Source organism: Hypanus sabinus, assembly GCF_030144855.1.
Source record: "Hypanus sabinus isolate sHypSab1 chromosome Y unlocalized genomic scaffold, sHypSab1.hap1 SUPER_Y_unloc_12, whole genome shotgun sequence".
Taxonomy (NCBI): Eukaryota; Metazoa; Chordata; class Chondrichthyes; order Myliobatiformes; family Dasyatidae; genus Hypanus; species Hypanus sabinus.
The window spans coordinates 628,506-652,512 of record NW_026779013.1 but is presented as its reverse complement, the minus strand read 5'-3'; the positions used below and the strand labels follow the sequence as shown (position 1 = coordinate 652,512).

The window sequence follows — 24,007 nt, the reverse complement described above, 5'->3', positions numbered from 1 at the left end:
GCGTTTATATATGTAGACATGCAATCATGCAGATTAGCATCAAGTCATGCCTTGCATACCTTTGGTGTAACTTCATGGTTTTCCATCACTCATAAGTTTCACAGGTTATGTCCACAAACTATGCTTTAATAATGCTTAGGTTTTGAGTCAATTTATATGTGATTTACCTAATGATACCTGGAGACACTGAGATGACAGCTAGAGATTTTTCACAGAGAAGGCCTTCTTAAACAATATTCTTATCCCTCTATCACTCGGGCCTCATAAATTCATTTCTTCTTCAATCCCATTGGCCCCTTTGGCCTTCTGTGAACACCTGCATGTCATTCTCACATATCTTAGATAATATAATCTTTCTTTAATTTCCAGTAGCCAAGATGTAACAACATTGGCTTGTGGTGTAGTTCAAACTTGAGTTTGGCTATTATATTGTATAATATAGAATATACTGCACAAAAACAAGCCATTTGCTCCAACCATTCCATGTGGAATTTATGTTCCTTTGTCTTTAATTGGCAAAATTTATCAATGTAACCTATCCTGTCTGTCTCAAATGTCAAACTATCTTCCAACTAAAAACACATCTTTCTTTTGCATGAGCCACTTTCAGTTCTTACATATCTTCAGATAAAAATACTTTTAGGTATTTGCTGTTAAATTTTAATACAGGTTTCCCCCGCTATTCGAAGGTAGACAGTTCCTATGAAATGGTAAGTAAGCCGTAATGTCGTAAAGTGAAGAAGCAATTACCACTTATTTATATGGGAAAAATTTGTGAGCGTTCACAGACCCAAAAAATAACCTACCAAATCATGCCAAATAACACATAAAACCTAAAATAATAGTGACATATAGTAAAAGCAAGAATGATCTGATAAATACACAGCCTATATTTTTCTGCAATTATTGCAGTACTGTCCACCGTAGCAAAAATCTCACACAAGCGCTCTCGGCAGCACTCACAGCAAAAACACTCGATGCAAGTGCTCTTGGTAGAAACACTTTTTCCAGTAATCTTTAAGCTGTGAAGCTGCCAAATCATACCAAATAAAACATAAAAATACACAGCCTATATGAAGTAGAAATAATGTATGTCCTGTGTAGTTTCACTTATTGGAATCAGGAAGTCAGCGAGCACACTGATGATGGTGTGTTAGGCTGAGTCGTCGGAGGTTGGGGTGGTGGGAGACTGGGGTGTCATCTCATCATTGTCTGTTTCCATCAGGACAGGCAGGTCACCTTCTTCTATGTCTACCTGCCTCGAAGTTCAGGGTTTGTCATCTGCTGTGGCTGGTATGGAGGGCTTGTAAAACGACAGTATGCATGACTGCTTAGCCTCACATATTTTTCTATCTTTACAGTTCTTTGTAAGCACTGAAACAATCCTGCAAATATGCCCTAAAGCTATGTACCCTTTCAAAATTAAAGTCATACTTCTTTTCAATCATTGCAATGTTGTCAATCGCAGCGAAAATCTCACGCAATGGCATCATGTTCAGTTCCTGAACGATTTCACTTTCGGACTGAGTTTGGTTTCAATTGTTAGCCTTTCCTCTTCAACAGCTCTTCATCTCTCAGTTCTTGGTCATGGGATGCCAAAACCTCTTCAACATCATCTTCGTCAACTTCCACAAACCCAGCCTCCTTAGCCAAACTTACTATGTCTTTACTTCACTCACCACGATCGAAAAGTTTTATTATGTCTAGTTTTACACAAAGTGTACCATCCTTACGAGCTCTTTTAGGATTTTCCAATACCTTAGAACTCATCTTGCTAACGGATGCACAAAATAAATCCACATAAGCACAGCTGCTCACAGGCACATGTTTAAGCAATGGTGGCTAGAATGCAGTTCCGGGGGAGGAACTTGGCTGCTCGGGGTCGTGCAGTCTTTTTTCACGTGCTACCTTTGATTACATGCTGCCTTTTTTCGTAACAGTGAAAACATCTCTTATAGCTATCTAATATTGTTGATAGGTAGTTAGTGAATACAATCTCTTTGTGTCCTTTCTGAAAACTGTCCATATTTTAGTGACTTTGTTTTCACGAGAAAAGAAGCCCAGTCTATTTATATTTGTTCTTAATATGTGTTCTCATCATATACTGGTTTCACATTTGTAAATCTGGTTTGCAGTTCACACACTGCTTACATATAATATGATGCTAACTGTAGATTTATATAATGTCAGTTGTTTTTTGTTTGTAAATGTCACTCTCTAATAATATTTGGCTTTCCAAGAGGCTAGTTATCCTATTTCTTAATTATTCAGAAACCTGAGTGAAAGTGTTTACAACAGTAAAATTAATTTATTTGAACAGTGTAATATCATCACAAAGTACATGTCAGCTTGCTTTTCTGTGGTACAGTATCTTTATTTAGCCCTGCACTGGAACTTTGAAATGAACAGCTCCTTGTCTTGAGTTTTATTAAAATAATAAATAAAAGAATAGAAGAAAGATGGAATCTAGTATTGCCATGTTTACAGAAAAAAAATGTGTCACATTCCTTTAGCTCAGCTTAACTAAATGCTGTACAAAGGCCTGTCTGTAACAGAACACTTATAGCACAGACATATTCTGAGCAAATTCCAGTCATGTGAAGGAAATTGAACAGGATTCTCTGTTCTCATATTTGCATTCAACTTAGAAGGTCTTGGTATTTCCTGGCAAGGACAGAAATTTGTCTTTTGTCAGTTCTGCTCAATGGACTTTAAGCCAAATATTAGGTTAATTTACAGTTGATGGAATGAATATTGGGGTGAGAGTATCTTCAGAAGCATTTACTATACTGTCCATTTCGCACTGATAAGTGGTTAATTGTTAGCTATGTTTCAAAAATGGTGTAGAATGTGATGTGACTAGCTCTTTTGTTTGAATTAGAATCATTATAATCATTGATTGAGTGAACTGTACAATGTTCATTTCTGCCTACAAATCTTCATCCTAGCATGTATCAAAGTTCAAGATAAATTTATTATCAAAGTACAAATATATCACTGTATACAACCCAACAACACACACAAAATGGTGGAGGAACTCAGCAGGCCAGGCAGCATCTATGGAAAAGAGTAATCGACTTTTGGGCCAAAACCTGTCAGCAAAACTGGAGAAAAAATGCTGAGGAGTAGGTTTAAAAGGTGGGGGAGGGAAGAGAGAAACACCAAAAGGGGGAGGGATGAAGTAAGAGCTGGGAAATTGATTGGGACAAGAGGTGCAGGGCTGGAGAAGAGGGGAGCCTGATAGAAGAAGGAAAAAGGCCATGGAATAAAGAAACGGGGAGGAGCACCAGAAGGAGGTAATGGGTAGACAAAGAGATAAGGTGATAAAGGGGGTGGGGAATGGTGAAGGGGGCATTGCTGGAAATTGGAGAAATTAACGTTTATTCCTTCAGGTTGAAGACTACACAGATGGACTATAAGGTGTTGTTCCTCCAACCTAAGTGTGACCTCATCACAACAGTAGAGGAGGCCATGGATGGACATATGGGAATGGGAAGTAGAATTAAGTTGGGTTGTCTCTGGAAGATCACACTTTTACTGGTGGGCGGAGTGTAGATGCTTGGCAAAACAGTCTCCAATCTACGTCAGGTCTCACACCATGAGCACAGGACACATATATGTCATATATATCCCCAACAGACTTACATGTGAAGATTCACCTCAGATGGAAAGACTGCTTGGGGCCCTGAATGGTTGGAAGTATAGGGGCCGGTGTAGCACTTGTTCCTCTTGCAAGGATAAGTGCCAGGAGGGAGATCATAATTAGGTTTATTATCACTGGCATGTGTTATGAAATTTGTTAACTTAACAGCAACAGTTCAATGCAATACATAATATGTAAGGAAATTAATTAATTAATAGATTGATTGAGTAATTAATAACTGTATAGTAAATAGATTAAAATTCATGAAAAAAGCAAAAATAATACATATTTAAAAAGTGAGGTAGTGTCACAGTTCAATGTCCATTTAGGAATTGGATGGCAGAGGGGAAGAAGCTGTTCCAGAATTGCTGAGTGTGTGCCTTCTACCTTCTGTACTTCATACCTGATGTAAACATTGAGAAAAGGGCGTGACTTGGGTGCTGGAGGTCCTTTATAATGGACACTGCCTTTCTGACATACTGATCCTTGAAGATGTCCTGGGTACTTTTTAGGCTAGTATCCAAGATGGAGCCCACTAAATTTACAATCCTCTGCAGCTTCTTTCAGTCCTGTGCAGTTACCTTCCCCTACCAGACAGTGATGAAGTCTGTCAGAATGCTCTCTATGGTACATCTATAGAGGTTTTGAGTGTATTTGTTACCAAATCTTCACATACTCTTAATGAAGTCACGCATTGATTTGTTGGGACCAGGTTAGGTTCTCAGAGATCTTTCAGTGGGGATGATGAATAGACAAGGGAAACACTATCTCTTCTAGAGTGGTCGGAGGATGGGATGACAGCAGACATGTGTGAAATAGAAATGATGTGATTGCGGGCTGTGTCAATGGTGGAGGAAGGGAATCCCATTTCTTTGACAGTATTAATGTTAGTGTCATATACTGTGATTCTGTTAGGGTCATATACTGTGTCTGGTACCTCCATTGTGGCCTACTCTATATCGATGAGACCCGACATAGATTGAGAGTCCATTTCACCATATACCTAGGCTCCGTCTGCCAGACAAAGTGGGACTTTTCAGTGGCCACCCATTTTAATTCCACTTCCCACTCCCATATTAAGACTTGATCAAGGTTTTCCACACAGAACAATGATAATTCATTTTCATAGATGCTGTCTGACTTGCTGACTTCCTCCAACATTTTGTGTGTGTTGCTCTGGATTTCCAGCATCTAGAGTGCTGGCCTTCACAGGTCAGAGCATTGAATGTAGGAGCTGGGACAGTATGTTGCTACTTTATAAACTATTGATGAGACCACAGGTACTTTACCGTGTGCTGTGTAGATTGGAAGGGTGTAGTTATAGGGCTGAGAGATGACTTGATAGAGGTTTATAAAATTATACGATATGTTAGAAAGTCAGATCTTCTTCACATGGTAGGGTAGAGTTTTCAGGTGGGATGCAGTTGTTTTAACTGAGTTCTGAGGTAATTTTTATAAAGATTGGACTGATACCTGGCATGTACTGCTAGAATGTGCTGGTCAGATATAATCAATTAAAGAAGCATTGAGACAGGCAACTCAATAATCAATCTACAGTAAGGGTATGGACCTAGTGTAGCAAAATGGGATTCGAATAAATAAGCAAAATAGGTAGACATGGATTTGGTGGAATGAGTCTCTTTTTAAGCAATCTTCCTTTTTCCAGTTTTGAGGAAGGGTCTTGGCCTAAGATGTCTTTTCCATAGATGCTGCTTGGTCTGCTGAGTTCCTGTACAGTTTTGAGTTTGTTGTTTTAAGATGGATATAATGAGTTTTCTGCTCAGACTATTTTTATATGAAAAAGCTCTTTATTATGCAAAATTCAGTTTTGCAGAAGGATCAGGATGTGATCTGGTTACTTGGGTCCAGTATTTGAAGATATCTAAGAAAGACAAAGAAAAAGCCATTAAGCTTTACTGCTTTTAGCTCTGAAGTATAATCAATGAGAACCTGCGCAGGTCAGTCAAATGACTCTGAGCAAGTGACACAGAAACATCATAGAAAAATTATAGAACAGAATAGGAATGGACGATTTTGCCAATAAAGTAAATGACAGCTATGTGGAGACCAACTGTTGCGAGGGTAGATGTCTCCACATGTGAAACGTAGAGATTACCGTAGATTCCGGACTACAGAGCGCACCTGATTAAAAGCCGCACGCTCTAATTTTAGAAAAAAAATCAATTTTGTACTTGTACAAGCCGCACCGGATTTTAAGCTGCAGCTGTCCCACGTTTTAATATGAGATATTTACACAGAAAGATATTACATGTGAGGATTTTTTAACTTTTAATTAAATCCGTATGGTAACATAAACAAATACATACTGCAAATGCTTTTTTTCGAACAATGCCTGTAACACAGCTACTTTTAAATATACATACATATCGGTAACACACAAATTCCATTGCGTATACTTTTTTACTGAACAGTGCACGAACAACATTCCAGTATCTCCTAACGACTGGTAAAAAAATATATATACTTTAGCCTACCAGGAAAAGTTATTGATCGCCTTCTTCATCTTCCTCCTGCGCACTAAAACCATCAAAGTCCTTCAGTGTCCGAATTGAATAAAACCTCAGGATCTCGTCATTCACTTCAGTCTCTTCGTTGTTGCTCTCACTTGAGCGCACGAGGTCCTCTTCATCACGCAGCAGTCCAGCCTTTCGAAACCCGCTAGTGATGGTGGATGTTGTGACACGGCTCCACGTATTTAGGATCCACTGGCAGACTTGTTCGGATGCGTCCTGTTTTGGTAAAGGATTTCTCGCCGCTCGTCATCCAAGCCTCCCACTCAACGCGCAGCGCCACTTTAAATGCCCGGTTCACGCTGATGTCCAGTGGCTGCAAATACTTCATGGTGCCCCCAGGAATCACAGCTGGAATTGAGTTTGTACTCTTGATGGCAGCTTTCACTGAACTTTCATTGTCAGCCGCTTAAAAACTCACCATCGGTGGAAGCTTTAGTCCGGATGCAGTGCAGCTCAGAACACAAGTAAAATGCGTTCTCTCATGGCCACTTGTTTTCAGTGTGATGGACGAGTCACCTTTTTTATTAACAGTTCGTGTGAGAGGCAGGTCAAACGTCAAAGGTACTTCATCCATATTTATATCATCTGGCCCGATGGAATTCTCCGCTATCTTTGTTTGAGTGAATGTGCGGAAGTTAGCAAGCTTTTCCTCATGGTCGGGAGGGAGCTGCTGACACAGAGTCGTGCGTACCCTGACGGACAGGCCTTTTCGTCTCATAAATCTAAAACACCACGATGGCCCACCTCTAAAATCTTCGATTTTCATTTTGGTGGCGATTGCTTTAACCTTCAGTCTGATCTGCACGGTGGAAACATCGCGGCCGCCTGCTCTCTGTGTGTTAACCCAGTCTTCAAGAAAGTTTTCAAGTTCGGGCCATCTGCTATGATTACCTCTGAAAGCTTTTGTCATCTTTTTGCATTGACTCAGTTCTTCACGCTGGCGTCTCCACCGTCTCACCATCGATTCATTTATGCCAAGATTATGTGCAGCAGCTCGATTTCCTTCTTCAACCACCAGATTGATCGCCTTTAACTTAAAAGCTGCATCATATGCTTTTCTTCGAGTGTTTTCCATGTTGATGAGGGTGAGTACAAATGACTGATTTACAATAATTTAATTGTGAAAGTGCGCTTGATTTATCGTACAATTTCATTGGACCTCTGTGAACTACTCATCAATTTTATTGGTCTACTGTTACGAGGCAAAATGTTTTTGGCGGCATGAAAAAAAAACATGCATTAGCCGCACCGTAGTATAGGCCGCAGTGTTGCCGCAGTGTTCAAAGCGTGGGAAAAAAGTAGCGGCTTATAGTCCGGAATTTACAGTACATCAAAATCAAGAAGAATGTCTGGTCAGTATTGTCTCTTTTTTTAGGGTATTAGCTTTCCTCTTCTTTCACTGTTCATAGAGGGTCAAGGAGACCTGGTGGATGTGCTCACAGGTATTCAGTTCTATAAATTAACATACTTGTGAATTCACCCAATAAAGCTACTACTCAGGGTTACATCCCTCTATTGGTTCTTGTCTAGGGGTGTTGGAGAATCAACTTAAGAACAAATCCATTCCTCAGTGTGGTGCATTGTTTAGAAACATAAAAATCTACAGCACAGTACAGGCCATTCGACCCACAAAGTTGTGCCGAACGTGTCCCTACCTTAGGAATTACTATTCTTACTCATAGCCCTCTTTTTCTAAGCTCCATGTACCTGTCTAAAAGCCTATCATAGCTGCCTCCACCACGTTGCCGGCAGCCCATTCCACACACTCACCACTCTCTGAGTAAAAAACTTACCTCTGACATCTCCTCTGTACCTACTCCCCAGCACCTTAAAACTGTCTAATCTTGTGGCAACTATTTCAGCCCTGGGAAAAAATCTCTGACTATCCACATGATCAATGCCTCTCATCACCTTGCGCACCTCTATCAGGTCACCTCTCATCCTCCGTCAAGGAGAAAAGACCAAGTTCACTCAACCTTTTTTTCATAAGGCATGCTCCCCAATCCAGGCAACATCTTTGTAAATCTCCTCTGCACCCTTTCTATAGTTTCCACATCCTTCCTTTAGTGAGGCGACCAGAACTGAGCACAGTACTCCCAGTGGGGTGTGACCAGGGTCCTATATAGCTGCAACATTACCCTTGGCTCCTAAATTCAATTCCGTGATTAATGAAGGTCAGTACACCGTATGACTTCTTAACCACAGCAAGAACCTGCACAGCTGCTTTGAGCGTCCTATGGACTCAGACCCCTAGACCCCTCTGATCCTCCACACTTCCATAAGTCTTATCATTAATACTATACTCTGCCATCATATTTGACCTATCAAAATGAACCACCTCACACTTATCTGGGTTGAATTCCTTCTGACAGCCCTCCAACTATCCACAACACCCCCAAACTTTGTGTCATCAGCAAACTTACTAATCCATCCCTCCACTTCCTCATCCAGGTCATTTATAAAAATCACGATGAGTAAGGGTCCCAGAACAGATCCCTGAGGCACACCATGGGTCACTGACCTCCATGCAGAATAGACCTGTCTACAAACACTTTTTGTCTTCTGTGGGCAAGCCAATTCTGGATCCACAAAGCAATGTCCTCTTGAATCCCATGCCTCCTTACTTTCTAAATAATCCTTGTATGGGTTAGCTTATCAAATGGTTGTTGACATCCACATAGACTACATCTGCTGCTCTTCCTTCATAAATGTTCCTTCATCCTCAAAAAATTCAACCAGGTTTTGTAAGGCACAATCTGCCTTTGACAAAGCCATGCTGACTATTCCTAATCATATTATACCTCTCCAAACGTTCATAAATCCTGCCTCTCAAGATCCTCTCCATCAACTTACCACCACTGAGGTAAGATTCACTGATCTATAATTTCCTGGGCTATCTCTACTCCCTTTCTTGAATAAAGGAACAACATCTTCAGTCCTCCAATCTTCCAGAACCTGTCCCCATTGATTATTCAAAGATCATTGCCAGAGGCTCAGCAATCTCCTTCCTCGCCTCCCACAGTAGCCTGGGGTACATCTCATCCAGTCCCGGCAACTTATCCAACCTGATGCTTTCCAAAAGCTCCAGCACATCCTCTTTGTTAATATTTACATGCTCAAGCTTTTCAGTCTGATGCAAATCATCACTACAATCACTTAATCCTTTTTCATAGTGAATACTGAAGTAGAGTATTCATTAAGTACCTCTGCTATTTCCTCTGGTTCCATACACACTTTCCCACAGTCACACTTGATAGGTTCTATTCTTTCATGTCTTATCCTCTTGCTCTTCACATACTTGTAGAATGCCTTGGGGCTTTCCTTAATCCTGCCTGCCAAGGGCTTCTCATTGCTCCTTATGGCCCTCCTAATTTCTTTTTTAAGCTTGTTTCCATTAGCCTTATAATCTAGATCTCTAACACTACCTAGCTTGCTGAACCTTTTGTAAGCTTTTTTTTTCTTCTTGACTAGATTTATTACAACGTTTGTACTCCACGGTTCCTTTGCCCTACCATAACATTCCTGTCTCATTGGAACATATCTATACAGAACTCCACACAAATATCCCCTGAGCATTTGCCACATTTTTTCCATACTTTTCCTTGAGAACATTTGTTCCCAATTTAAGCTGCCAGTTTCCTGCCTGATAGCCTCATTATACTCCTTACTCCAATTAAATGCTTTTCAAACTTGACTGTTCCTGTCTCTCTCCAATGCTATGGTAAAGGAGATAAAATTATAATCACTATCTCCAAAATGTTCTCCCACTGAGAGATCTGACACCTGACCAGGTTCATTTCCCGATACCAAGTACAGTTGGCCCTCCTTTTTCACGGATTCTGCATGCAGGGATTCAAGCAACCCTGCGGATCGGGAAAACCTGGAAGTTCTCTCTCCAGCACTCATTGCTTGAGCATGTACAAACTATTTTTTCTTGTCATTGTTCCCTAAAAATACAGTATAACAACTATTTCCATAGCATTTACATTGCATTAGGTATTATAAGTAATCCAGAAATGACTTAAAAGTACAGGCAGTCCCCGGGTTATGAATGAGTTCCATTCCTGAGTCTGTCTTTAAGTTGAATTTCAAGTCAGAACAGGTACATTCAGTATTATTTAGCGTCAGTTAGTCAAAATGTTTTTCTTAGTATGTAGTGCGTATTTTACCTTTATATGCATATAAAACACTTAAGAAACATATGTATTTTAATAATCAAAACATTGCGTTGCTTAGTAATAGTTGTAGCTTTCATTGGGTCAGGGCCTTCAAATGCTCCATTAAAATTGTTCTGATCGCTTTATTACTTCCACTTTATTTTCAGTCGTGATCGTGATCACTTTTGTGAACAGAAACACTGCAGATTCAGAGCTGCGCCACCAGGTCCTCACGTCCATCACACTGAACATGTTAAATAAAGTCCGGGGTTCTGCTGGGTCCTAAAGACCACTGCATTGAGCAGGTTAAATAAAGGACTTGCATCCGCATTTTTTGTTATCTGCGGGGGGGGTCTCGGAACCAATCCCCCATGGATAAGGAGGGCTGACTGTACAGCCTCTCCTCTTGTAGGCGTACCTACATATTCCTGAACACACCTAACAAACTCCACCCCATCTAAACCCCTTGCTCTAGGGAAATGCCAATCAATATTTGGGAAATTAAAATCTCCTATCATGACAACTCTGTGATTATTTCACCTTTCCAGAATCTGTTTCCCTATTTGCTCCTTGATATCCCTGTTACTTTTGGGAGGCCTATAAAAAACACCCAGTAGAGTTATTGACCCCTTCCTGTTCCTAACCTCCACCCACAGAGACTCCGTAGACAATCCCTCCCCGACGTCGACCTTTTCAGCATCAATGACACTATCTCTGATCAACAGTTCCACGCCCCCACCTCTTTTGCCTCCCTCTCTGTCTTTTCTGAAACATCTAAGATCCAGCACTTGAAGTAACCATTCCTGTCCCTGAGCCATCCACGTCTCTGTAATGGCCACAACATCAGATCTCCCAAGTACAGATCCACACTCTAAGCTCATTTGCTTTGTTCACAACATTAAAATACTCATCTTAAACCTCCGGTCTGAGCTTGTCCCTTCTCTATCACCTGCCTATCCTCCATCACTCACTGTTTCCAAGCTTTCACTATTTGTGAGCCAACCGTCTCTTCCTCAGTCTCTTTGGTTCGGTTCCCACCCCCCAGCAATTCTAGTTTGTGACAGGAAAAAGAGAATGCAGACATAGGTGGCCCCATTTGCAGTATATTTACAGTATTTACACACGGAGACTACATTTGTCAATATGGAAACTAGTACAATTCTTTAACGGTCAGTTCTGCCCAGCAACACACATAAAATGCTGGACTTCTTTTAGGGATACCTATCCAGAAGGAATTTAAATCTTCAGATTTCTAGCATTTGCAGATTGTCTCCTGTTTGTGTTGCTCCCCAGCAGTTCTCCCTCTCTTCTTGGATGTTGGCTTTTTAAATTGCTGTCTCCAAATCCTGTTTGGAGCAGCCGTAACAAAAGGGTGGGTAAAGCAAAGCTCTAAGTAAAGCTTCACCACAGCATGGGACACCTGAAATAAGGAAAGCTGGATGGAGTACAGAAGACAAAAACAGGGCATGCAAGCACGTAACACCCCCACGCACAAGAACAAACTTATCTGGACTTTAATTTATGGACCGAGGCAGTGTGTCTGCCAATATTTTTGCTCCTTTTCTTAAAATGAATATTAGTATTATAATTTTGATTAATCAAAGACCAACACATGAGCCATTGGTTCTGATTTTGCATGTGAGAGAAAGAAAATGGGATTGTAGCCTTGTACACTACTGCTGGGAGAGAGCTGGAACCTATGTAAGCTTTGAAGTGTTTTAATGGAGCTTGTGCAAGGATTGCTTTTTTTTCCTTTCTTGTTACTTTCTGCTTTTCTTCTGGTCATGCTATTACCTTCCCACTTCCTTGTCCAGAATTAGGATGACCCGTCTGGCTGATAGTGAAGACCTTAACCCAACTGTGATGAACTCACTCACTAGGTCTGACTATAAATGGATCGTGTGTTGCAGAACTTTTAAACAGGCAAGGTAATGTTCTCTGATCTCACCTATCTTATTGATGCTCTTGATGTAGCCACTTCTACTTCAGATATACAGTCCGAACTAGATGACTGCTTTGCTCAGCAGCTGGGATCCATCTGCCATTTCAATTTGGAGCTCCTGTTGCAAGCCATAGTAATTCTTCTCATTTCCACACTGACTTGTGAGTTCTCTGCACCTCCACAAACCTCAGGCAGAGTATTAAAAAAACTTTAAAGCATACAGCACCAGGCTTAAGGACAGCTTCCATTCTGATTTTATAAGCCTCTTAAACAGATCTTATCTGCATTAAGGATGAATTTTTAATGTCTCAAAATACTCTTCATGACCCTTGTGTCTCACTTGCAATGCACTTTCTGTGTAATTACGTTCAGCAATTTTTTTAAGTTGTTTCCCTTTGTACTGTTTTGGTGTAGAGGTGTATGCAATGACTTGTCTGTATGCCATGAAAAACAGTTTTCCGTTATATCTTGGTACACATGACAATGATAAACCAATTAACAGTTCTGCTTGTTTTGTCTAGAACCCAAAGGTATGAACATTGAATTCTCCAGTTTCAGATAACCTCGTCTCTCCTTCTGATCTACCCAGTTCCTCCCTCACATATCCTTATCCCTAGTTCAACCCTAGCACCCCATTTCCACAGCTCCTATCTATTCCATCTTTCTATCACCTACACATTCCTCTTCCTGGGTTCCCAGATCCAATTCCTGTTCCCCTTCCTCATGTTGTTATCTGCCATCTAACCCTCCATTATTTAGTTCCACTCTTCATTTTCTTATTGGATTTCATAATCTGTAGCCTTTGTTGTCTCCACTCATCATGTAGCTGCCTCCATCACTGTCTCCTCTCTTCCTTTCACCATCTGAATCAATTTATCTGTCGATCTATCTTCTACCTATTGCTTGCTAGTTTTTGCTTTCCCCACCCTCCCCATATACTAGCTATCTCTTTTCTACTTTTCCAGTCCCATTGATTTTCCATAGATGCTGTCAAAATAAAGGTTTTCCATAGATGCTGTCTGACTTGCAGACTTTAAAAGAAGTTTGTCTTAGAGGAGGTTGTCATATTTTGGTGCGGAAGTCAAAATAGATGAAAGGACAAAACGAGGAAACCTAATAACAAGGAAGAACCCATCACTACTGTCTGTCTTCCTACATTTCTACAATTCCGGAAGGATCACCAAGATCCAAAAGAAATACCAAATTAAAACCATTCCCAGTCCTGTAAGGAAACTCAAGTCACAGTTTTTCTGGGTCAAAAATGACCTGAAACTCAGGCCAGCTGGCAGTCACAAGATTCTGTGTGAATGTGGAGTGGCATATATCAACCAAACGGGACACATAGTGGAATCCTATATCAACACACATAGGAGGTTATCTATTTGGATTACCTGGAGAAATCAGCAGTAGCAGAATATTGTAGGTTCCTACATGCAGTTGTGTACACCTTTGCTATTACTTCCTATTTTCATTTATGTTTTTTCTTTTTTTTTGTAGCCACCATAACACTGATCAGTGTATGAGTGCTTGATCAGTAGTCTGGATGATCATTTTGAAAGCTATACATAACAGTCTAAAAGAAAACTGTATATTCTGTATGGTTACCATTAATTGTTAACATATATTGTATTGGTTGCGTTAAAAGGAGGGGATTTTTTCCAAGAACATCCTATGAATAGAAATTCGTTTCTTCTAGGCATACTTGATAATTCCAAGAAACATAATACAATTAATGAAAGACCGCATCAATTTATTCTTTCAACCAATGTGCAAAATATAACAGACTGTGTAAATATAGATGAAAAACAAAGTAAAAATTACAATAAATAATTAAGCAATAAATATCAAGAACATAAGATGAAGAGTCATTAAGAGTGATCCAAAGGTTGAGGGAACAGTTCAGTGATGGGGCAAGTTAAGTTGAGTGAAGTTATCCCCTTTGGTTTAAGAGCCTGGTAGTTAAGGGGTAATACCTGAACCTGGCAGTGTGAGTCTTGAGACTTCTGTACCTTCTTCTTGATGGTCGCTGTATGAAACAAACATGAGGTGTGGGACCTTGATGATGAATACTGCTTTCCTATGAAAATTTTTCATATAGGTGTTCTCTATTGAGAAAGGCTATGCATGTGATGGACTGGGCCATATCAACCACTTTTCATAGGATTTTCCATTTAAGAGCATTGGTGTTTCCATATCATGCTGTGATGCAATCAGTCAAAATATATTCTCCACCATGTAGATCTCTGTCAGCATTTTTGATGTCATGCCAAATCTTCACAAATTCCTAAAGAAGTAGAAGCACAGCTGTGATTTCTTTGTAATTGCATTTATATGCTAGGCTCAAAACAGTCCTTCAAAATAATAGCATCTAGGAATATGAAGTTGCTGTCTACCTCTATCCTCCAATGAAGACTGGTTCATGTATCTCTGGTTTTCTCTTCCTAAAGTCTCCTAGCCTGAACTAAGCCAGCTAGGTTTTAGCAAATCACCCTATTTGCTCTTTCATAGAACATGAGTTTACTTTTGGAGGTTGGAGGTCCTTCTGGTGGTAGTTGAAAGTATTGGAATTTTCAAGTAACAGAGTGATCACTTAAAAATTTATATGCATAGTGCTTCAGTATTTTAATTTTGAAAAATAAAAACATGCAGTATTTGCTGCTGATTGCCAGTTATAATTGTGTTTTCTAAAATATCCATCAAATAAGCTAAACTTGACCATGTTGATTTTTTTCCTTTCCACTACATTGATTCTTCCATATTGATTAAAACAAAAATATCTATGAAAGGACCTGTTAGTATTCAGGGAGGTAATGCATAAAGAAAGTATATGGCTTTTGATCTTAATAAATGTACCATTGACTATTTTTGAATTCAAAGTCCAAAGTACATTGATTATCACTGTACTGTGCATATATACTAACGTGCCTAAGACTTTTGCATGGTAGTGTATATTGTGCTTTTCCAGTTACCAATTAACACTTAATATCACTGAGCTAATACCTAAATTATTTCTTTCCCCAACTGCCTTATTTTTGATATATATACCTAAGACTTCTGTAGAGTGCTGTATGTATAAACATGCTCATACTATGTGTTGTTCAATAAACAACTTCGAGATTAGTCTTCTTGCAAGCAGCCATGAAACAAAGAAACACAATAAAAACATTTTAAAATTCACTGAACTAAAACTGTTAAACACCCATTGTGAAAAACAAGACATGCAAAAAAAATTTAAAAAGTAAATAAATAATACATAGAGCATGAACTGCAAAATCCCCAGAAGTGAGTTTAGAGCCACAGTCAGTTTAATACAGTAGTTGGTCCAGGAGTCTGATGGCTGCAGGTAACAGCCTTGGTGCCAGTTCAGCACTGAGGTAGTGTTTAGTGTCAGAATTACTGGCTGAAAGCTAGAAATATGTGAAGCAGTTCTTGTTGCAGCTGTTGTTTAATTCATGTACTGGTTTACCCCCACTATCCGAAGGTAGAGCGTTCCTATGAAACCGTTTGTAAGTCGAAATGTCATAAAGCAAAGAAGCAATTACCATTAATTTATATGGGAAAATTTTTTGAGCATTCCCAGACCCAAAAAATAGCCAACCAAATCATACCAAATAACACATAAAACCTAAAATAACACTAACATAGTAAAAGCTGGAATGATATGGTAAATATACAGCCTATATAAAGTAGAAATATTGTGTGTACGGTGTAGTTTCACTTAACAGAATGTGGAAGACAACAAGCCAAAATTGATTTGGAGAAAAAGAACTGGCATGTACACACATGCGCACACAACTGCCTGCACAAGACTTCACGGTCATGGTAGTCTTTCTCGGGGTAAACACACATATAAAGCAGGTGCCTTTTTTTCATAAAAACGAAAATCCTCTTGGGTTAGCGAAAATAGGTACTAATGTAGGTCTTTCGTAACAGCGAGTTGTCGTAAAACGAGGACCACCTGTACCTGATACTGTGCTTCCTTTCCCTTCTCTTTCAAAACTGTAGATCACCTTGTGGCCCATGGACGAATGGCAGAGAAAGAAGCCCGAAAGAAATTCAAGCAAATTGTTGCAGCTGTTCATTTTTGTCATTGTCGCAACATTGTACATAGAGATCTGAAAGCGGAAAACCTACTCCTGGACGCTAACCTTAACATAAAGATTGCAGGTATGTAGATTTTAATTTGCCACTATTTATAAATATTAAATTTGATATGAACATCTTAGCTTGTATTGAAACTGTTGAATCAGATCACACATTGAGTAAATTATTTTCAGTATAATACAGATGTCACATTTCCCCATTATCTCTTACTTAGAAAAGCCCATCATCCCTGTTGGGACTTGGCTTACTAGAGTCCTCATGTTGGGACAGTCTTTTAGGTGGCAGCCCACTTTCTAGATCCTTTCTCTCCCAACATGAGGTCTTAGGAGTTTCTGTTGACATTTCTGTAGTTGACAAATCTTCTAGCTTTGGGTTTTTAATGGATGAGATTGCTAACCCCATGACTAACCATCCTTCTTTTAAACCCCAGGCTTGCAACTATCCATTTTGGAGGTCACTGTTATCTCTGGGTGCTTAATTTTTGTGCCAGTTTTTATTCACAAATATGACATGGTGCACACTACTTTGCAGTTTTTGTTTCTTTTAACTATTCACAGAATAAAGATTCTCAATTTTTATGTGGTGTTTCAGGAGATGCTAAACATTTTTCTTATATCTCTGCCTAGAAGAATAGGTAAAATGGAGATACTATATACTCAGTGACCACTTTATTAGGAACTTGGTGTGTCTTCTGCTGTAGCCTATCCATTTCAAGGTTTGATATGGTTTGGAGTTGCTATACAAAATTGTTGTAAAACTTTGTAGTTGAGTTACTGTTCTTTCCTTTAGCTTGAATCAATCTAGCCATTCTCCTCTGACATTATCAAGTCAATTATGCTCTCAGAGGTATTCAAGTCACCCCATCTGGCATCAGAGGTCAAAGTCACTTAGACCACATTTCCCTCATCTTCCTGTGCTAAGTGTGAGAAACAACTGAACTTTTTGACCATGTCTGCATACTTTTATGCATTGAATTGCTGATACAAGATTGGATGATAAGCTATTTGCATTAAAAATCAGATGTACAGATACATGAAATAAAAGTGGCCACTGCATGTATGATTTTGAGGGTGTATCAGATGTTCTTCCTTCTCTTGAGAAGCACTACAGAAGAGTCAGAAATTAAGTATATTTCCCCTAGTAAGTGTAGGTTTTTCACCATTCAGCCAATCTTCCAATAAAGTGCTACACCTGCCCTTACACTTCCTCCCTCACCACCATTCAGGGCCCCAGACAGTCCTTCCAGGTGAGGCAACACTTCACCTGTGAGTCAGCTGGTGTGGTATACTGTGTCCGGAGCTCCCGGTGTGGCCTTTTATATATTGGTGAGAACCGACGCAGACTAGGAGACTGTTTCGCTGAACACCTAGGCTCGGTCCGCCAGAAAAAGCAGGATCTCCCAGTGGCCACATATTTTAATTCCATGTCCTGTTCCCATTCTGATATGTCTATCCATGGCCTCCTCTACTGTCAAGATGAATCCAAACTCAGGTTGGAGGAACAACACCTTATATACCGGCTGGGTAGCATCCAACCTGATGGCATGAACATTGACTTCTCTAACTTCCATTAATGCCCCTCCTCCCCTTCTTGCCCCATCCCTTATTTATTTGTTTGTTTGTTTGTTTGTTTAATCTATCTATTTATTATTTCCCCCTTTTTTTCTTTCTCTCTCTCTCTGCCCCTCTCACAATCACTCCTTGCCTGCTCCTCTCGCCCTTTCTTTCTCCCCAGGCTTCCCATCCCATGATTCTCTCCCTTCTCCAGCTGTGTATCCCTTTTGCCAATCACCTTTCCAGCTCTTAGCTTCATCTCTCCCCCTCCTGTCTTCTTCTATAATCTCGGATCTCCCCCTCCCCCTCCCCCTTTCAAATCTCTTCCTATCTTTCCTTTCAGTTAATCCTGACAAAGAGTCTCCACCCGAAACGTTGACAGTGCTTCTCCCTATCGATGCTGCCTGGCCTGCTGTGTTCCACCAGCATTTTGTGTGTGTTGTTGTTTGAATTTCCAGCATCTGCAGATTTCCTTGTGTTTCGTTATATTATGGGTGATGTATTTCCGACCGGGGAAGTAATTGCTGTAGAACTTCTGATTATACTTGTATCCACTAAGGACACTGATCCTCTGGGTCATCGAAGACATCTTCATGGATTTTTTAATGGTGGTGAGGAACACTGATTATTTTACAGAAGTAAAATTCAAGAGGTCTGGAGCAGCAATCTGGAGAATCAAGTTTAAACGTGTAATATAAATTTTGTTAATAATCTAGAATTATATAAAAAGAACTAGTCACTGATTTTATTTTTTAAAATAACAACTAAATTGCTGCATAAAAAATACCATCTGGGGATTTGGAGGGAGGGAGTTGAGCACAGAGTCTCCTTTTATGCTGATAATCTTTTATTGTTTATATCAAACCCATTCACCTCCTTACCCACCCCCCATGTTCTCACTCCTTAACAAATTTAGTCTTTTTCAGGATATAAACTTAATTTACACACGAGTGAACTTTTTTCAATAAATGGAGTACAAGCATCAGCGTTCCGTAACCTCCCTTTTAAGGTAGTGAATAACCAATTTACTTACCTTAGTGTAACGGTAACAAGGAATTATAAGCATCTTTTTGGAGAAAATTTCACTAATTTGCTAAATCATACAAAACAGAACCTAGCACAGTGATCACCCCTTTCCATGTCCCTGATGGGCCAAATTAATGTCAAAATTCTTATACCTTTTTCAATCCATACCAATTTTCATACCTAAAGTCTTCTTTGACTCACTAGACTCAGTTATATCATCCTACTTATGAAAAGGGCAAGCGTCCCCGACTGAATTAAGTCCATCTACAAAACTCTATAAGTGTTGGGGGCATGGCTCTGCCCAATTTCCACTTATGTCACTTAACATAAGCTATCTCATCTTTTGGTCTCATTTCCACAACCAATCTGACTGACCAATATGAGTGGCAGTAGAGCTGAACTCTATTGAGAATTTCTCTATTTCCACACTCCCTCTTCTTACGCATAAACTGCTAATCCTGTTAACTGGCACACTCTGAGAGTATGGGTTCAGTTCAGAAAGTATAGTAGTCTCTATGGCTTCTCTCTTTCAAGTCCTATTCTACATAATCACCTCTTCCAGCTTTCTATACATGATCCAACATGTCAAGACTGGTATAGAATGGGCATCAGGCACATTAAAGATCTTTTTATTGACAACTGCTTTGCATCATTTAAACAATTGTCTGCAAAGTTCAACTTACCCAACACTCATTTCTTCAGATATTTGCTAATTAGACATTTTATCAGCCCTTTGTTATCAAACTTCCCCGAGGCACCCGACACAAACGTCGTTGATATGTTTCTCCGCATGAATCCATCGTGCAAAGGTCTAATATCTACTATTTGTGACAAGCTAGCGGTTCTGAGGCGAGACCCCCCCCCCTTGACAAAATTAAAACTGCCTGGGAGCAAGATTAAAATTTTTCACTGTCAGACAATGTATGGGATTCAGTTCTCAAGTTAGTTAACTTAACCTCTTTATGTGCCCACCACTGCCTGTTACAGTTCAAGGTCGTACACAGGGCCCATATGTCTAAAACTAAATTATGTCACATTTACCCAAATGTTAATCCCTGCTGTGACAAATGCAAAAGGGGCGAGGTTTCCCTTATTCACATGTACTGGACATGCCCTAGCTTTGGAAAATACTGGAAAGATGTTTTCCGAACTCTATCCCAAATACTTAGTTACAATCTGGAACCTAACCCTTTGATTGCTGTTTTCAGCACCCCCGGAGAGGGGGACACGCACCTAAGTCCGACCAAACATCGCACACTGTCTTTTGCCTCTCTTTTGGCCAGGTGTGCAAGTCTTGCTCAGGTGGAGGGATTCTGCCCCACCCACCCATGCTCAGTGGCTTGGGGACATCATGTCCAGTCTACACCTTGAGAAGATCCATTATTCAACTCTCAATTCAGACATAAAGTTCCAAAAGGTGTGGGGACTCTTTCTTGAATATTTTCAGAATTCCCAACCAAACTAAAAGTTCATCCCTTCTTCCTTTCCTCTGCACATAACTCCCTGACTTTCAGCATTCTCTGGTAAACTTCTACAAACTCAGACATGTAAACATACAACAGTTTATGTGTTAGGAAAATACACCTTCTCTATACCAATGCAGCTCTGTGGGGATAAAGGTTCTGTTTAACCCTTTTTGGCTAATGTAATGATGGCTTGGAGTTGGGAATTGGGAGGGGTGGGTCGGGGCAGGGAGGCAACCAAAGCATGATTGTACTATGGGTGCATCTATGATGTGAATTGTACATTTGTTACATTTGTTATGTACTGCATAAACCTCCTTTGTACTGTGCTTTCTTGATTTAAAAAACCAATAAAAATATTGCTGAGAAAAAAATATCACCTGGGTTCATTGATATTTTCAAGGAAAGAAAATCTTTACCAACAATAACCAGATAGCAAAAAAAATGTTTTCACCAATATAAAATTCACAATGCATCTCTTATTAAAAACCATAATGTAATATGTTATCCTTCTCTTTTGTCATGTCAACTTTGTGTTTGTGTCTTGTAACCATAGTATTTTTTTCAATATGTCTTGCAATATGTCAAGGTAATAAATGATTAAGAAGAGCAATTACATATAATTTTTTAAGATTTCGAAACCTCTTTTGTGGATGTTTTTCTGGTTTGATTGGTACACAAAGGAACTTACAATTACTTAGGAAATAAAATACAGTAATTTGGATGACTATTAACTGAGTACAAATGCTACATTATTCAATTTTAATTTGTACATCTAAAAACATTAAGTATTGCTGTCAAGTCAGTGTTTGATTTAACTCTCATCTGTGATACTCCTGCACGAAGCCAACACCTGCCCGTCATTTGGCAATTTCTTTTTAAGATTTTCTAGTCTGTAACTGGACAAACGTGCACCAAGTCTTTCACAGTGAGATTCAACACCAGACATGTCATAGCCATCACCTGGTGCTTGGTCCAAACTGTCGAAGTCAGGCATACTTGTGAAGAGGCTGTACATTGGTCACTGTGATGTGCATTGATCCTATCCTCTACATTGCAGGTTTTAATGCCGCCTTGAATTGTCCCCTGCCAGACCTGCTCACACAACTCAAAGTACAATAGAACTACTCTACCATATCTACTTTTTCATCCCTCATCCACTGCCTGCTGGTATTTGTGGTGAATCGCCTTAAGTTTGTTTACAATAATTGTTTTGGTTATATTGTCCAATTTGTGCGGGTAGTCCTTACCCAGAGATTCTGACTGCTCTGCCGCGAGGTATTGTTCTTTTTAGCGGTTGAGGATGTTGTAGTATTGGTTTGGCACAACTTCCAGTCCACGTTCTCCACTGCTTTGCTGAATTTGTAGTCGCTTGTAACTCACAGAAGCAGCTCGACTTCATTGTCTGTCCAAACGAAGAAGTCCAGCCTGCTTTTTCCAGCTGAGGTTTTCTTTGTATTCCTCGAAGACATTGGTGAAAACTTTCTTTCACTGTTGCTGTAGGCACTTTAGTTTTTGACCAATGGACAACACCGCCGCGGAAACAGAAATAGTATACCGTTTTCTCTTCGCTTGTTTTCTGTAGATGTGTCCTGCACATGTCCAGTAGGGGAAGATTCACCCAAATACCCATTTTAATGTGGATGGAGGTAGTTTCAAAAAGGCTTGCTGTGGATGCCTATCATTTTTACCTGAAACCGATGTTTTCAAAATTATCCAGTCTAGGGTGGATGTAGATCAGACCCAGTTGTCAAAGGGAAGCCACCATCTGACACGTTCCGTCAGGTTACAGCTGTATATTTATACATAGTAAGCCCCATACGAGACTTCCGGTAAGATGGCGATTGTTTAGCTGCTCTGAACTTTTGCTCCATTTTTCTTCCTATCTTTGCACTATATGTCTCCCTTCTTAAACCTTAGTTAGGTATTTTATTAGTTCTCTTTTACCTGCCTGCGAACACATCTATCTTATAATGGCTACCAAAAGTACTAAAACCGGGAAAAATGGAAACTTCTACTGCTTTGCCGGCTGACATTCTCGCTGTTCTGGAACAACATCGACAAGATACTTTAATGGATTTTAGAACTGAATTTAGAACTTCTTTCAACCAGCTGAATGTCAAATTGGATCAGATTAATGCTAGAGTGGATGAACATGCTGAACATTTATCTCGCATTGACGTAACTTCTGAAGATTTAAAACGCCGTGTTCAATATCTTGAAACTCTACTCCTACCTAGAGGAGAAGAATAGTAAACTTTTTTCCAAAATGGTGGATCTTGAAAATCGGAGCAGACGTTGAAATCTACGAATTCTTGGTTTGCCAGAGGCCACTGAAAAGGGCTCTCCCGTTGAATTTTTTTCTGTGAGATTCTAAGTTTCTCTCTGAGATTTTTGGGAAAGAATTTCTTCCGACTCCACCTGAGCTTGAAAGGGCACACAGGATCTATGTTCCTCGAGCAATTCTGGGTTCCAGCCCATGGCCGATTATTTTATGCTTTCATCAATACCAGGTGAAAAACCGATTGATGATGGAGGCACGCCGCAGAGGTACTTTTGCTTTTCAAAATACGGTCATTAGTTTTGTGGAGGATTTTGCCCCCCAGGTTCTGAAGGTGCGTGCTGAGTTTAAAGGTGTAATGAAAGTGCTTTTTGATCGCGGATTCAGACCCTCTCTCCGAAATCCAGCCGATCTTCGAATTATGCTTACTACCGGAGATTATAAGTGGTTTAAATCAGTGAAGGAGGCTGAGGCGTTTGTTGGAAGTCTTCCAGCCACCTCATCTTCTTCGGAACCGGCCTGACCTTCTAAAATGGTTGGTAAGTACTTCTTGAAGTAAAACTATTTTTTCCGAACTCAGACTTTACTTGAATAATTCAGTCATTATCTATTGAAACTCTAAGGGCTGTAGTCAATCTCTCCCTGGACGGTGCGTTTTTTCTAAATAGATAATTTAAGTTTAATGTTTCCCTGTGAACTTTTAGATTTTACCTGTGTAATCTATTTTATTTTTGTATAACCTTATCTATAGAGAACTACAATTGTCTAACTTGTTTTGGAGGTTTGGAGTTTTTATTGAAGGCCTCCCTGTTGGTTGATTCATAGTTGAAGTTTTGCTTTTTTTTCCTGTAAGTGGTTGATAAGGACTCTCTTTGAATTTTATAATTTCCCCCTTTTCTCCCTCCTTTTTTTTTCTTTTAATCTTTTATAATTTTTCACGGGTAGGTTAGTTTTAGTTTTCTTCTGATTTTCTTTGTATTAAGTTTTATACTTCTGTTGAAGTTGTTCCTATTTGTAATTCTGTTTTCTAGTGCATAAATTAATTACTATTTGCTATATTATTTATACGGAACTTTTGTTAACGACACAGAACTGGGAGTCATACTTGGGTTAATTTTTTTGGTAGAGCTAGGTGCTTTTTTAGGTAGCCATCTAATTTTGGGTTGCGAGGTGGGGTAGGTTCTCCAGTTCCAACACCACTCACTGTTTCTTTTGTTTTCCTTTGTTATTCAGGACGTCTCTGTTTTGATTCTACGGATCTATGTTTACATTTTTGCTCCCAGACTGTTATTGTACTGCTTGAT

The 24,007-nt window shown here is 39.7% G+C and overlaps 1 protein-coding gene across 2 annotated transcripts in view; it reads left to right on the top strand.

Moving 5' to 3' along the window:
* LOC132386016 (serine/threonine-protein kinase SIK3-like) overlaps nt 1-24,007 on the top strand; it is a 295,240-nt gene that overhangs the window by 58,250 nt on the left and 212,983 nt on the right. For both annotated transcript variants that reach the window (XM_059958283.1, XM_059958282.1), the window contains exon 4: nt 16,282-16,443. In XM_059958283.1, the coding sequence (XP_059814266.1) occupies nt 16,282-16,443 (162 nt within the window). The remainder of the gene's footprint in view (nt 1-16,281; nt 16,444-24,007) is intronic.